The sequence below is a fragment of the Anarhichas minor genome, unplaced genomic scaffold (assembly GCF_050575085.1).
Source record: "Anarhichas minor isolate MPS153535 unplaced genomic scaffold, ASM5057508v1 ptg000027l, whole genome shotgun sequence".
In the NCBI taxonomy this organism is placed as follows: Eukaryota; Metazoa; Chordata; class Actinopteri; order Perciformes; family Anarhichadidae; genus Anarhichas; species Anarhichas minor.
Genome location: NW_027466473.1, coordinates 3,384,258 through 3,401,263, shown reverse-complemented (window position 1 = coordinate 3,401,263; position 17,006 = coordinate 3,384,258). Strand labels below are relative to the sequence as shown.

The 17,006-nt window shown below is 42.6% G+C and overlaps 1 protein-coding gene across 1 annotated transcript in view; it reads left to right on the top strand.

Annotated features, from left to right (window-relative positions):
• Positions 1–1,208: 1,208 nt before the first annotated feature.
• The window catches only part of LOC142960434 (homeobox protein PKNOX2-like), a 43,189-nt gene continuing 27,391 nt past the window's right edge, over positions 1,209–17,006 (top strand). Inside the window, exons 1-2 of the mRNA XM_076102274.1 lie at positions 1,209–1,295; positions 3,957–4,093. Coding sequence (XP_075958389.1) covers positions 1,209–1,295; positions 3,957–4,093 — 224 coding nt within the window. The remainder of the gene's footprint in view (positions 1,296–3,956; positions 4,094–17,006) is intronic.

The following is a 17,006-nucleotide window of genomic DNA, read 5'->3' as shown; positions in this document are numbered from 1 at the left end:
AGATTAAAGTTCTCTTTTATCAGTCCATAACTCACACATCTTTCGCTTTATCCTGGGCTTTAGCGGTCCGGCAGATTTACTGCACATCTTTATGTCCTGAAGCGGTAGATCTGAACCGTTGTTGCAACCGGCACAGAGATTTCTCTCGGATGTTCCAGTTGCATTTCACTCGCTCACAGTGAAGCGTGTCCCTCCACGTCAATACCATGCAGTCCGAGTGCACCAGTCCATTGTAATTGCTGCCTGCCTTTCATGGCCACACAAGGCTCAATGTGGCAGTAGAAGAGATATTTCCAATAAGTCCAGGGGCTGAAGGTAACCAGCCAACATTTGGATTTACATTCATCTTTTATAAAGGTTAAAACTGTACAATTTGATACAATTTACCCCTTAATATTTATCAAAACACCCTTTCACCCCCTCAGGTCAAACAGTTCATTTACAGCACATTTCCATGCAGGGTGTACACATAGGTTGCATGTAGCTTTAGGATGGAGCACCTGCTGAGCTCCCCTATAGTAAGTTGTGGCGATGGCAGGGGGTCCGTGTGTGTGTAACGTACCCCTGAACCAATTAGCTCCTTCAGTAGGGGTGGGCGTGATAGTTATAGCGGTGTTCCGCAAGGTACCGCCCTCAGCCCTGTGGGGTCCCGGCCAATAGCAATTAGCCCGCCAACAAGAGCCCTAATTAGCCCTCTTGATTGGCTCGGTAACGGCGCGACAACAACATCAGAAGCTAACACATAGAGGCGACCAAGGTGACTCCACCAAGACGCTTTGCTTTAAAGCCAGCTGTACTGTAATTAGTAAACAAGCATGGCGGTCGGTAATTGGTAAACAAGTGGTCGGGTTTGTTTGCGTCGTCATTATGAACCCGCTGGTTTGTAAAGTATTTCTGTAAAAAGCGCTCCGTGATTAAGTCTGCTTTGTTTTCTCTCTGCTCTGCAGCATTGTTAGATCACTCAGTATTAATGCAGCATCCCGGCTGACTGTCGGCTCTATGCAACACATGCAGAGGAGACTGAGGGGAGACGGAGCAAAGAATTAAATTAGTAAATGAAGAAGGGGGAAGAGAAGAGTGAGAATTATTATTTAATCATAGCAGCACCTGGTGGCTGCTGCTGTAAAATACTTCACAGTCATTCCTTGCACTGGATTTATGTTGCCCTTGTTTTTGTCTCTTTCCCAGTCTAAATGTGAAGCTATCCCATGATGCAACATGCGTCCCCAGCACCTGCAGTGACAATGATGGCCACCCAGAGCGTTCCTCCACCATCGTACCAGGAGAGTCAACAGGTCAGAGGCTTCATCAGAATTTGACCTCATGGTAGCGCCCTAAGAGTAAATGTTGAAGGCCTGTATTTGGCAGGTCTCATTGGAAGCGATGGGGCTTTTCTGTCAGAGTTAGAACAGTCTTAGTTGTTTGGGTAGATGTTTGTGTGTTATCTGTGCTCTTTATCCTGGTTCGAGTGGGCGGGGCTCAGGTGAAAACATATATTCTTGTTCAGCTAAAAGTGTGAATCATCATCTGATGAAAAACAAATCATTTAAGCAGATTAGCGTTCAGCTTTCCCCCCCGAAACGTTAACATAAATTGCTGCTCGTTTAGTCATGATCATTTATATGCAGTGCTAATAAAATAAAGTTTTCAGGTGATTTAAAGACCTTTCATTTTTAGAGCAGGCAGCTAATATTCTTTTGTGCAAGAAAAAAACAAGTTAATGCTCCTTCCAACTAACACTGTCATGGTAATCAGTAAATGATACAAATGTACACTGTGAAGTCTAGGAATGTGTTTATGGTAGATAATGAATTGCATACACAGACTCTATAGTATTTAAGTAATACTTACAACGGTACACATAAATATGATAATAAGACTCACATGTCTATAATGCATTATAAACATACTTATAATGTGTTAATGTGCTGATAGTATATAATTATACTTCTAAGCACTAATCAATATTCATAATGCTTTATAACAATAATATTAAGCATTTTATGACTAATACGGTCAAGTGTCATAATACTTTATAATTGCTGGTCAGAATCCTCGTGTATTATAATTCCCATAGTTGATAACATAACACAATATATTATAATCACTGTTATAATTATTTATAATGTGATTATAAGTTACTCTAAGTGGTCATTGTTTGCTTTAAGTCAAGTGAGAATTAATTACTTTAAGCTTTAATGATGTACTCTTTACTTACACAGTGCTATAAGCCAATTATAACACCTTTTAAGCATGTTTATAATGTGTTATAGACAGGTGTGGATAGGAAGTGTAAACCACTCACAGTTAACCCTCGGCTTTTGTTGAAGTGGCATTACTTCCTCACAGACACAAATGCTTTATGTCTAATCGTGATAATAATGACAACGAACTATATCTTACTTTCTTGCCACAAAGTCATCTGCTGACAAATCAAAATACAGTATTTCATCTTACATAGTGATGTAACACTTTTTTTCATTCATGTTTAACTCCCTTTTAGAGCTCGAACCAGCACAACTCGAATACAGCTGACATCCCAAACGGAAGTCTCTACAGGAATATTACAATTATTTTTCCTCAGGTTGAATTGCATTTCATAATTAAGACAAGAGTGATACATACTGTATGTCAAAGTGTGAGGATAAGAGGTCGAGCCCCAGCCTGCCGTGTTCAACACAACATGTGATGCCACCAAGAGGTCATTGTAATTACTGTAGCCTTAACTGTGGCTGTGTGTAACACTGCAGACCCTCCCATGGAGGGGAGGTGGAGCGGGTTTACCCGGCCGCCACCTCTGTCTGCTTTCGCCCAGAGGATTAGTGCCGTGGGAGAGCTCCCGAGCTGCAGTCTGCACGCTCGGCAAATGCAAATGAGATCTAGTTAAGTGTGAAGAAGCTAATTTATTTCCCATTTGGTGCTTGAAGGTGGGGTGAAGCTTCCTCCCACCCCACCCCGACTCAAAAACAAGAAAACGGGGCTGGGGGTTGTTAGACTCATATCCTCAGAGAGAACGACTGAGAGACAAAGTGGGGTAGAGAGAGATGAAGAAGACAATGGATTGTATTCGTAAAGCGTATTCGCTCCCCTGGCCACCCAACAAATATCACCCAAAGAACAGATTCTACAATGATTCCTCCATCAACCACCAGTGGTACTGTCGTTCTCCAGAGCAACAGAAATACAGTATGTGTGGTTCAGCAGTATGGCCTGTTGTGAACATATTGCTAATTGAATATTTATCATCTAACAGGAATCTATAGGAGACCGGAGCGTGCCTTGTTCAATTACTGGATCTGTCCTATCTCATTCATTTTGCTTAACAGCTTCAGTACGAGGCTACTGATGTCAGGCAACAATGATTTATTCCAGCTACATCCTCTTTCCTAGTCAGTTGAATGTTGCACCTTATTGCTTTTGAAAAATCATTACAAAATGCTCGATCATTCCAAGAAGTAGAAGAAGTCCATGTTAAGATTGTACATCGTTGATAAACCTGTTATTTCGGTCATGTGATTTTCATATTTGGCCTGATTGACAGGGGGACCAGGTTTGGCCTTTTATTAGTAGCTGGGAACCAAAGGATCCATTTGACTCTCCCCCAACATCAACTCTTAAGGCCTTTAAATACTGCAAATAAATGCCTCAACCAATCACGCTGTGCTTGATTCAAAATGTTCACAAATGGACACAACACAGAGGCTCCGAAGTCTGAACCAAGATGGCAAACTTTATTACTCTCAACCTTGACAAAGCAGCAAAGACCAGATCCATTGGTTTTAATGTGAAATAATCCCAGGCAGGAATTTTGCGTGTTCATGTTGTTTATTCGTCACATCCAGGGTGTATGAACGCCTTTAAGCGAAAGAAGCAACCGGAAAACCACCTGAACAGTAACAAAATATACCGTTGTTTAAATGCAAAGTTGATTTTGTCATTGTTTTCTCGGTCACCAGATGACGGGCACCACTCAGCAGAACCCCAAGACCCCACAGGTCCATATCCCAGCAGCCTCTGCAACAGGAAATACCTCTGTCAGTGTGACCCTTGACCCCCAGGCCCAGCTTGAGTCTGACAAGAGGGCCGTTTACAGGTTGGTTCAATCTCCCATGAGAGGTTCATGTGTCATTATACTTCTGTCCTGGGCGAATGATGCACAGTCGTGAAACTCTAACTGGTATTCACTTTGCCTTTAGGTAAATAGATGTGAGTGCTTGTCAATGTGGACCATTCTGCCCTTGAATTTCCCTTCTCCTCTCTTCTCTTTGAAATGATTATTGCATTTCCTCTCTCGCCTGATACAAAACACTGTACTAAATTGACTTGATGTGCTACTTGCTGATGAAGGCCACAAGCACTGGTGTTGTCGTTAATTAATATGTTCCCTTAAACAAGCCATGACTTAACCGCTTTTTAAAAAACTGTACTTGAAGTGCCTCTTTCAATTTTCACTTAGTGTCGTTGGTAAACTAAAGAGCACCTTCAGTAAAGGCTTTCACTCATCAAAGGCAAGCAGAAGCACCCTCAATTAACTTCTCTTTTCTTTGAATAAATTGACTCTGAAATAAGCATTTGATATGCTGGCAGCGGTCAGGCTGTTTCTCTGACTCCTGCGTAGTGTGGACTGGGAGTCTGACTCTGATTATTAGGGTGAGACAATGAATAAATGGATACATGAATGAATGCTTTCTAATGCTTTCCAGTCATTGTATTGGTGCAACATGTTACCCCTCCCACCTCGTCAAATACAGATGATTGGTCAGTGGCCCTACGCTTCAAAATGTGACGCTCTACGTACACCTCTAGATTCCGTTTTCGGATGAGCCTATTTCCACCGTTTCATGCATCTTTTCAAAATAAACTTTTGTCTTCACAGGAAACAGCTTGGTTAGCTTTAGGAAAAGATAGTGGTTTGGGTTAAAATAAGTATGTTTTTTTATGTTTACGTAATCTATGTAATCTACGTTATTTTACGTCACATAATTTATGTTGACTTAAAATAAATCTGACATTTGGTTTCACACTGGACATGAACAGCGGCCCCGTGTTTTTTTAGAAACTCTCCAACCTCCTCCCAACCTGACATAATATCTCTTTATGCTACGTCACCAGACTTCCTAACCACGGCCATGTAGAGCGTCATAGTTTGAAGGGTAGAGACATTGACTAAGCTCCTGTTTTTGACAACTTGGGAGTGACAATGGACTGTATTGGCTTATAAAAACCCAAGAGCTGTAAAGGAAACCAAAAACAAACACATTTAAATCTAGTGATGTTCATTTGGCAAACAGCGTTGTTTTGTGTAAGGTTCCACACTTAGATTGTAAAACGCAATTTATTTCTCTTTCACGCCAACAGTCATTTTCAAAGGTAAGCATCACTCTCCAAGTGGTAAAGTGCTCATTCTGGAAGTAAGCTACTAGTTGGCTAAGACTTTTTGGTCTTGGGAAAGTCCAAATATATATGAACCTACTGAGTGGGGCCAATGCACTTTTGTGAAAAAAGATTCCAAGTGTCAAATCAATACATTTGAACCATCTTTGTGTACTGGTTCAGTGTGGAATTTTTGGAAATAATCCTTTTTCATTCTCAAAAATATTAGTGCACTCTCTCTAAAGGGACAGTGTATAGGATTTAGTGCCATGTAGTGGTGTGGTTGCAGATTTCACCCAACTGTATAACCCTCCACTCACTCAGCCCTGTCCAAGACTGTGTAACGTGGGGTGCAGAGGGCAAAACCGTGGTAACGACATTTGCCTCCTTCAGAGGCAATTATCACCATAATAACACTATTTTAGCAGCAAAGGAAGTCAGTCGGCGGCTGGCGGTTCCACAGTTTGGCACTCAGTGGCTCACGTGTGGGAGAACTACGGTGGCCTTCAGGTGACGGAAAAACGTCAAAGGCTCTCTCTTGGCTCGTTCTAAGCTTAAGAAAAAGCAAAGATTCTTAGTTTCAGGCGATTAAAGTATAATCACTGATAGATCCCCTGAAATGCTACACACTGTTTCTTTCAGTAAACTTTCAGATTAATTAGCATTAAGCTCTGAGTAAAAGCATTGTGAGATATTGTCTGACAATTTTTACGCTGAGGTGTAGATAAGCTTTTTGCCTTTTCTTTCTCTTTTGTCACCCTATTTTTTTAGGTTGTTTACAGATCAGCCTACAGACATGTGTTCCAAACTGTATTCTTTTATTTACCATGTAGAAGCCCTGGAAGGCACCACCTTGTTAGGAGTGGGAAATAAGCAAGAAAATCACTGCTGGGTGAAACCCAAAACTCTAGTACCTCCTCTCTCAGCTTATCGCTAGAATATTGATGCACCCTTATAATGAGCTTGTATTATCTATTTATGAAGTAAATTATTCAAAATACAGACATTTTTAATCGAGCCGGTGTCGGCAGCAAACCAACAACTTACTAGATTTGTTGAGTGGAATGAGACGCGAGGCCTGGTGCAGCCCGTCCTGTGACGATGACACTGCACACCGTGCCGGGTCCGTCTGTCCCGGCTCCTCGGGTCCCACCGGCGGCTATCCACCGCTGCTGTTGGAGGAGGTGTGCGGGGCCCCCGTATTCAGGCCTGAGGCGAGCTGCTGTAAAGTCCTCAGCGACTCCTCTGAGATACAAGGCTGCCTTTGATGTGAGCAGCCATGTTTGGAGCAGCTCCGGGTGGTGGTGGTGGTGGTGAGGGGGGGGGGGGGGGGGGGTCTCAGTCCAAATCAGCCCCTCTTTCCCTTCCACATGGGCTTTCTGGATCTCCACTTTCCTCCTCTTCATTCCTTAACCCCCCCCCCCCCCCACACACACACACACACACACACACTAAAGTGAGAACAGAGGAAGTTCACAGTAGCAGCTAAACACAACAAGAATGTTTGCAGCGCTGATAGACCTTATTATTTATAAGTTAATTTAAATATGGTCTCTCTTGTTGTGTTCTAGAGGGAATATATTAAAGTTAATAATGCTCATGTGCTTTATTAGCATCTTGATTGGCCTCTATAAGAGCCGGGATCTGTGTATCCTTTCTTGGGTGTGCTGATTAATGTAAAACAGTTTGAAACATGCACAGTAGAAGTGGACCTGCAGCAGTGTGTATTGATTGTGTGTTGTGTGGCAGTAAAGGGCTGGAACTCACTCTCTTTCTTTCTGAGAGGGAGATGAGAATCAACCCCATGTCTGTGTGTATGGAGCTACTGTCAGGACACGGTTAGCTTAGCATAAAGACTGACAGCAGGGCAAGACAGTTAGCCTAGCAGAGTGGGACAAAAATGTCAACCAATATTCTAAAGGTGGCTAGTTAACATGTATCCATGTTTGTAACTTAGACGTATACAGAAACGTAAAATAATCATTTATGGCAGTGTTAGGCAAACGGCCTGCGAGACAAATCTGGCCCTCGGACAAAATATTTACCCGTCTGTCATAGTTTGCATTACATTTTTTTACATTAATTTCAAAAATAAATCACCTATGGGTAAATAATATAAGTACTACTGCGTAAACATGACATATGATCTAATAATAATAACAATCAATGCGCCCATGTGAGGTGAGGAATGCGAACCGAGGCTACTGACCATTCAGTGCACGTTTTATATACCTCCAACATAAATAACACAGAAACATAATATAATCTGTTTCAATGAAACCAGTAATCCTTGAACTAAAAACACGGTTTAATTGCATGGCTTTGCCTGTTTGACTGAGACAGGTTTGTGCCTCACAAATGACATGGTGTTAACATTATTTCAATACACGACTTTCAAAGTGGTCGGATCGCTGTACTCTTCATCACATATTAGCCTGTTTCCCCTCATCTTCTCTGTTCCTTCTATGTAGATCATACATCGTGTTATGTCTTAAGTTTATTCATGCAAACATGCAACAGCCTAGGTGCAATAACAGTTTTGGCCGGTGTTGCAAATGCAACATATACAGTAAAGTTCCTATTGCTCTCATTGGTTGTTGCTCCTTCACAGCTCCAGATATCTATCCTGCTAGAAGTCATGTAGTGTGAACTACAGATAAGGTTTTATAACAACAGCAGCAATTTAACTAACTATAAGTGAAGCTTCTATTTAGTGTTATTGGACACCTTATCAATTGAATATCCTGTTTTGATATGCAACACTTTTCTTTCTAAATGACTTTAAAGCAGCATACGTTGCTGTAACTCTATCATCACTAATGTCTTTACATCACATTGAGGCTGTCAGATATTTTTCATTTCTGTTGGTCAAACATTTTAATTAGTGGGAACTACTGTATGTTGGAGCCAGGCTATCTACTACCCCCCTTCTTACCATCTTGATGCTAAGCTAAGCTAACCACGTCCTGATTCCAGCTCTGTACTTCACACACAGTCATGAAATTGATATCCATCTTCTCCTCTCAGTCACAAGCATATTTCCCAAAATGCTAAACTAACTATTCCTTATATAATTATTATATATATATTTTTTAGGTAAAAAAAAAACACCGTGCTAAAAGAGCTTTTAGATAAATACACGACATGACATATTTAAAAATAGAATGTTTACCTTTGCCATTTATACGATTTAACTACCTTAACATGAAGACGGATTTCTTAATGTATCCAGGCACTGTATGAGAGTTTGCATTACCTCTAAAACTCATTCACTGTTCTATGAAAAGCAGTAAAGCGCTGTAATCTGTATATCACCACGACATGCAGGGCTGCCTCTGAAGCTGCATTACCACCTGTTCAGTTCAGTGTATTACCCTTTAGAATGTTTATTTTAAAGTTTCCAGTTAAAAGTTGTGAATAGTAACTGGTATTTTTTTTTGGTACCATCTCAGTCCGGATTCCGAGCGAGCTGAGCAGTTAGAGGGTGGAGTTAAAACACTGCAGAAAACTGATTGATCAGAGAGAATCGTCACTAGCGCCGCACGTGACATCTTGCACCAACCCGCCGTCTTTTAATAGCCAAACTAGCGACAATAAATATACTAGCCACACGTTAAATATGATGTCACTGCAGTTTCACACAACGTCGCTATGCTGATCAGTTGAGAATCACGCCTCAGCTAAGGGGGCACTATCTGCAGACAAATCAACATTCATTTATTTGAACTTCTGTCACGTAACATATGTACTTAACTAAAGTCACCTTCGTGAGTTGCGTAACAAACGCACCTCATTCCAACATTAGCCCCATCTCGTCCTATAACCAAGTGGACGTGTTGCCTGGACTGAACCGAGCTTGCACAGGCGCTCTAATCGCTCGTGTTGCTGAACCGTCGTAGCACAGATAGCAGGCGAACCGTTGTATGAGGATAAGTTGATCAGTTAGTTAGATGATTCATGATCTTACTACACCAGCAATTAAGTATTTGCACTTTCACAAAACCCCTTTGAAGACTATCAGGGTCCATGTTTTTTCCTTTTACAGGCAAATACAGTATAGCTGTTTAGTATCAGCGTATTTATGCGACACAGTAGGATGAGAATAAAATAAGTTTCCTGCCGGTTAAATGGCGCTATGCAGAATGTGGAGCCTGCTGAGTCTGTAAATGTGTAGGATGGCCAATTAAAATGTTGTGATCAGCACTGAGGATTCACCAGCATGTACTGTTAAAATATGATTATTTGTAGCTCTTAAGTGAAAACCCTTGCTGTTCCGTATCCAGAGGAGGCAGAGCACGTTAGAACTTTTGGAATTATTTTTTTGTCCATGCGATGAGCTAATGACTAAACGCACCTTGTTACCTTGTTATAATCGCAATTAAATTTGACTTCACAAGTCACCGTCTTCCACAGTGAGTCAAATTATGCAAAAAAAACACAAATAGCACTGTTTTTTTAATAGAAGTCTGATCCGCCAGTGTTCCTGCCTCTACACAGTGCTCATATGGGGGCTGTAGACTTTGAAAAGAGAAAAGTAGGGAGAATCAGCTCCTCTGCCAATTTTCTTTAATTATGTTGCTCAGGAAGTCTGTGTGGGCTTTAATGTTTCTCTCCACTAATTGCTAGAATGCCAACTTTATGAGGAGATGTGTGGTTTCATCTCTCCCTCTCTCTGTCTCTCTGCCTACTTCATTATTAGCAGCAGAGTAAATGTGTGATAGGGTAATTAGCCTAATGAGTTGTGGCATTTACAATAAAGATCCTTCTGGATTCTGTGCATCTTATTAAAAAGCCGGTGAGGCTTTTGTTTTTGTAGGTTGCGAATGTAGCGTTTTCAGCTGATGGAAGCTGATTCGCCGCAGAGATGGAAACGTGCACTTAATTAATAAGAGACATCATAATAGTCCTTTTTTTCAAACAGAAATGTCCTTGTGATGCTTGGAAACAACTCTGGCTGAAGAGCTGTGTTTACCAGAATGAGCTGTTTTAACGTCACACTTTGACAATTTGTGTAGAGTTAACTGCTCACTTGCTTGACATGGAGAGAACTTAGGCAATCAGTGATAACCAGTAAGACGAGTGTGTTTGTCATAAGTCCTCACAGGCAGTATTAAGGCCTTTACACACCGTGGGGCATGACGAAGAAATAACACTAAAATGCAAAGTACTCACCTGTGAAAATGATATATCACAGGTGAGTACTCCTCCTCACATGTCATGGAGGAGGAGGTTGTTTGACACACTCACAGGGATTTGAGGCAATTTAAAAGACATTTTACATACGTTTAAAACAGGAGTGTTTTTTATGTATCGATGGCGGACATATTAATTCACTATCATTTAAAGAAATATCGCCATACTAAGCTATATCAATATTTTTGCACAGCCCTACTACACACTATTCCGGACAGAGAGCTATTACCTGAATTATCTAGAATAAAAGACACCATCTTTTCTTTGGGTATATTATTTACAGGAACCTGTTTATTAAACATATTGAACTGCAGTTGTCGATGATATGCAACACACCGTATGAGCAAGTGAAGGAAAACAGGACTCAAATGTGATTTATTCTGTGTTTTGACAGTGGTGGGATCCTGTTTCAAAGCTGCCCCATGATATAGTGCGGAGCCCTGTATGGTGCATATTATCATTCACTCCCCTCCATAGTGGGTCTTTGCTGAAAGCCTCTCTCATGCTGGTCAGCCTGGGTGTTTTGCATTGAGACTGGATTTAAGGGTTTGTGTGTGTATTGAAGGAAGGTTAACATGCCGTCACGCTGACAGCCGCAGAACTCCAAGACGTACAGGAATTTATCCAGCCTCGGGTGTGTTTATGCTTGTATGTGCGCTCGTCGTTAATGGCGTGAACATTTGAAGACCTCTCATGTCGTACACGACAGGAGGGAGTGCATTTAATTTGCCACGTCCAAGGATGCCGTCGGCCACATTTGTGTTTGCCTGTGTGTTTGTCTGCCTCTGTAATGCACCATAAAGTCTGTTTATCCTCGCCTCCACGATGCATCAATGCACCCTTGACCGCCGTGCTGTTTTGTTTTTCCAGAGGCGCAAAGACTCGCCGTCTGACGGGCTTAAAACAGGCTGTGCCTCCTCCATTTAGCAGGTCAGCGTGTGCTGGTGAACGCAGGAAACTGTGTCAGAGCTCAAGTGGTTTTATTTGCTGTTTCTGTCAGATACCCGTTTTTACGAGTTCCCTCACCGCTTGAGTTTGGGTGAGAAAGGAAGTCCACAATTTTTCTTTTTTACTTGGGCAAATTTAGTAATCTGTGTTATTTTTCCTTGGAAGAAGAGTGGCCCAAAGAAAACACAGAAGAGAATAAAACTGTATTTGGACTTCACAGCCTTCAAGTAATACCCTCTAGAAACAGTTTTATCTTCATTTCTTTGTTTCTTTGAACTTTGGCTAGATGCAAAATCTATATATGATTGACTTTTTTAACATCCCTGACTGATTACTTAATCCAATGGTGGTTTTGTATCTCTCTCTCTATATATTTATATATATATATATATATATATATATATTTATATATATATATATCATATATATATCATTAATTAACGCCGACAATTATTTTATCGCTTGTTAACGCAGTTTTTTTTTATTATTAAGCGGACATTTTTAACACAAGAACTAGGCAGCGAGCGGTGAACAGCTGTTTGTGTGGCGTCTCTTCCGTCTCTTCCTGTTTCCTTCACCTACATTCCCCTGGGTCCTAAGTCCCTCCATGTACAGCTTCTTATCACCCTCTATGTACCAACGTACATTTATAACAAATACCACACATATTACAGTAATCAGCATTGCATATGTGTCTGACCAAAATACCAAAAGAAGCAAAAAATAAATGATTCATTTAAATTATTTTTTTAGAGTTTTTAAAGTGTTTTTGTTTGGAATATGTATAATAAGCACATAATTTAGTTATCGCTAATGAGAATTTAACAAACATTTAAAAAAAAGGAAAAAACGACGTAGATAGGTTTGCAGTTTTCAAGAAGTATATTTCAAATTGCATTTATTACACACATAATAATTTATTTAAAAAAATTATTTAAATTTTTTTCTTAAAAAAATAAAGTTGTGAACACCGGCTGAATATCTATTATCAGAATCATTATAACTGTATTATAACTGCTACTGTGTAAAGGGAATACTGCTGCTAAAAATAACCTTATTTGTTTAAAGTGTTTGCAAACCAAATGTTATTGCACTTTTGTTCATATAGCAGTACTTTTAAAATAAAAGTGCCCAATACACTACTTTTGAATTCATTATTGAATTTTGCGCATAACAATGCGATTAATTGCAAAAAAATCATGCAATTAATCGCGATAAAAAATTTTAATCGTTGCCCAGCACTAATATATATATATATATATATCACGATTAATCGCATTGTTATGGCAAATAACATTGATAACATGATTGTTATGACAAATAATTCAATAATGAATTCAAAAGTAGTGTATTGCGCACTTTTATTTATTTATTAAAAGTACTGCTATATGAACAAAAGTGCAATAACATTTGGTTCACGAGATGCAGGTAGCATGTTTTATACTTAATGTGAATATAATTCATACTTTGTTGGCATCTTATTCTGAAAACCGGATGTTCGTCTGAAGAAACCGGATGTTGTCTCACGTTAATGTTTCCGCTAACTTTCAAAGTCCTTCGCTCGCTCCCGATCTGTGCCGTTTAAATGCGTTTAAATGCATTCACCGTGAATTTCAGCATATAGGTGCACTAAAATGTAAGTGTCTGACTATAGGATGTTTACTGGCTTTTATCCCACTGTTCTTGTCATCCTCTTGTTGTTATGTCTATGTATTGTCTCTTGTCTTTCAATTAAAAAAAACAATTTATAATAATAAATTTAAAAAATGCGTTAACGCGGCGTTAATTAATGAATGCGTTAACGCTATAATAGCGCGTTAACTTGCCCAGCATTAATATATATATATATGTATATATGTATATATATATATGTATATATATATGTATATATATATATATATATGTATATATATATATGTGTATATATGTATATATGTATACATACATATATGTATATATATATATATATATATATATATATGTGTGTATATATGTATATATGTATACATACATATATATATATATATATATATATATATATATATATATATATATATATATATATGTAATAATATACTAATATATATAATATATATAATATATATTAGTGCTGGGCAAGTTATATATTATATATATATATATATCATATATCACACTGAGGGCTCTGAGCTAAACCTATTGAAGAAAGAGTTTAGCTCGTTGGCCCTCTCCAGGGAGCCCCCTGGTTGTCTGCCTCCAACCTTGAAGCCGGTGATCTGCTTCAGCCCTGTCCACACCTCCTTCACGTTGTTCTGCTGGACTTTGGCCTCCAGCTTCCTCCTGTAGGTGTCCTTGCAACCCGCCCCAGTGAATGCTGGAGGTCATGATCCGAGGAGGCTAACAGGACCACATCATCTGCAAATAGCAGAGAGGCGATCCCGAGACCCCCGAAACTGACGTTCTCTGTCCCCAGGCTGCGCCTAGATATCCTGTCCATGAAAATCACGAACAGGACCGGTGACAAAGGGCAGCCCTGGCGGAGGCCAACACCCACCGGGAACGTGTCTGACTTATTGCCGAGAATGCGGACACAGCTCCTACTGCAGTCGTACAGAGACCGGATCGCCCATTGTAACGGGTCCGGCACCCCATACTCCCGCAGCACCCCCCACAAGACCCCCGAGGGACCCGGTCGAAAGCCTTCTCCAAGTCCACAAAGCACATGTAGACTGGTTGGGCAAACTCCCAGAGCCCCTCCAGTAGTCTTGCGAGGGTAAAGAGCTGGTCCACTGTTCCACGGCCGGGACGGAATCCGCACTGCTCCTCTTGAATCTGAGGTTCGACAAGCGGTCGGAGCCTCCTTTCCAGCACCCTGGCATAAGCCTTCCCCGGGAGGCTGAGTAGTGTGATACCCCGGTAATTCGAGCACACTCTCCGGTCCCCCTTTTTGAAGATGGGAACCACCACCCCGGTCTGCCATTCCATGGGCACTGATCCCGACCCCCATACAGACATTGAAGAGGCGTGTCAGCCAGGACAGCCCAACTATGTCCAGCGCCTTCAGCATCTCAGGGCGGATCTCATCCAACCCCGGCGCCTTGCCACCAAGGAGCTTTTTAACTACCTCAGCGACCTCTGCCAGGGATATGGGTGAGCCTCCCCCTAGGTCCTCAGGCGCTGCCTCCTCTGCAGAGGACATGTTGGTCGGGTTTAGGAGTTCCTCAAAGTGCTCTTTCTACCGCCCGACGATGAACAGCCTGGGGTAAGCCCCGCTTTCCCTTCCTGAGCCGTCGGATGGTTTGCCAGAACCTCCTTGAGGCCAACCGAAAGTCCTTCTCCATGGCCTCCCCGAACTCCTCCCATGCCCGAGTTTTAGCATTCGCGACCACCGCAGCTGCAGCCCTTCTGGCCTGCCGGTACCTGTCAGCTGCTTCAGGAGACCCCTGGGCCAACCTTCAGAAGGGTCTCCTTCTTCAGCTTGACGGCTTCCCTCACCTCCGGTGTCCACCACCGGGTTCTCGGGTTGCCGCTACGACAGGCACCGATGACCTTCCGGCCACAGCTCCTAGCAGCCGCGTCCACAATTGAGGCTTTGAACATGGTCCACTCGGATTCCGTGTCCCCAACCTCCCTTGGGATGTGTGAGAAGTTCTTCCGGAGGTGGGAGTTAAAGACCTCCCGGACAGGGTCCTCCGCCAGACGTTCCCAGTTTACCCTCACTACACGTTTGGGTTTGCCGGGTCTTTCCAACCGGTTCCCCTGCCATCTGATCCAACTCACCACCAGGTGGTGATCAGTTGACAGCTCTGCTCCTCTCTTCACCCGAGTGTCCAAGACATACGGTCGCAAATCAAATGATACGATTACAAAGTCAATCATTGATCTCCGGCCTAAGGTGTTCTGGTACCAGGTACACTTATGAGCCACCTTATTTTCGAACATAGTGTTCGTTATGGCCAAACCGTGGCAAGCACAGAAGTCCAATAACGAAACACCATTCGGGTTCAGATCGGGCAAGCCATTCCTCCCAATCACCCCCCGCCAGGTTTCTCCATCATTGCCCACGTGAGCGTTGAAGTCCCCCAGGAGAACTATGGAGTCGGTAGGCGGCGCCCTTTCCAGGACCCCTCCCACCGACTCCAAGAAGGCCGGATACTCCGAACTGCTGTTTGGTGCATAAGCACAAACCACAGTCAGAGCCTTGCTCCCCGCAACCCGTAGGCGCATGGAGGCGACCCTCTCACTCTCCGGGGAGAACTCCAACACAGCGGCGCTCAGCCGGGGGCTCGTGAGTATCCCCACTCCCGCCCGGCGCCTCTCACCCTGGGCAACTCCGGAAAAGGACAAAGTCCAACCCCTCTCCAGGAGCTTGGTTCCAGAGCCAACGCTGTGTGTGGAGGTGAGTCCAACTATTTCTAGCTGGTATCGCTCCACCTCCTGCACCAGCTCCGGCTCTTTCCCCGCTAGCGAGGTGACGTTCCACGTCCCTAGAGCTAGTCTATGCCGCCGGCGATCGGCATGCCCGGGCCTCCCGCCCGACCCGCCGCCCGGTCTGCATAGCACCCGACCCCGATGCTTGTCCCTGCGGGTGGTGGGTCCACAGGGTGGCTGCTCCATGGTGTTTATTCGGGCTGAGCCCGACCGGGCCCCATGGGCAAATGCCCGGCCACCAGACGCTCGCCTACGAGCTCCCCTCCTGGGTCTGGCCCCGGGAGGGTGCCCCGGTTTCCCTGGTCCGGGCGAGGTGGCTATAGTCCGTGGGCTATCTATCATAGGGGTCGTTTTGAACCGCTCTTAGTCTGGGCTCTCCCCTGAAACCTGTTTGCCTTGGGAGACCCTACCAGGGGCTAATGCCCCGGACAACATAGCTCCCAGGATCACTGAGCCACTCAAACTCCTCCACCACGATAAGGTGGCGATTCGCGGAGGAGGCATACAAACTAATATTTGAATTTGTTACAGATTTTTTTCTTTGTGTTTTAAAGTGGGAGAACTAAGTATACATATTTCGTATGGTCCAGAGGAATGCAGAGGTGTGTGTGAGGAGGAAGAGGATGAGAGAGGAAGCCGAAAAAATGTATATAAATATATAAATAAATGATAATAAATGAAAAAAGAGTGTGAAAAAATGTAAGAGAAGAAGAAATCTAGTCTCCTCCAAAAATGTAACAACAATGGCAACATGGGTTTTGCAGAGGTTCAGTGCAGCCCCATGGAGGAGGCAGTCAGGGAGGGCGAGTGGGGGCCGGCACTTGTAATGTGCTATGGATTTAGTTCTCATGCCATGGGCAGCCCCTAGATCTATAGGAGGGTGCTGGTCCATTGGACATTTTATTTTTTTATTTTTTTATTGATTTAAAGGATTGTAATAAATAGAAGGACAAGAGAAGGGGAAAGTTGTAGCAATGACAACATTGTGTTGTATAATGAATGCAAGTGATGTTGGTGACAACAAAAGCAAGGTTCTGTGACCGGTGTGTGTATGCACTACACTTCTTCCTCATGTCCCATCT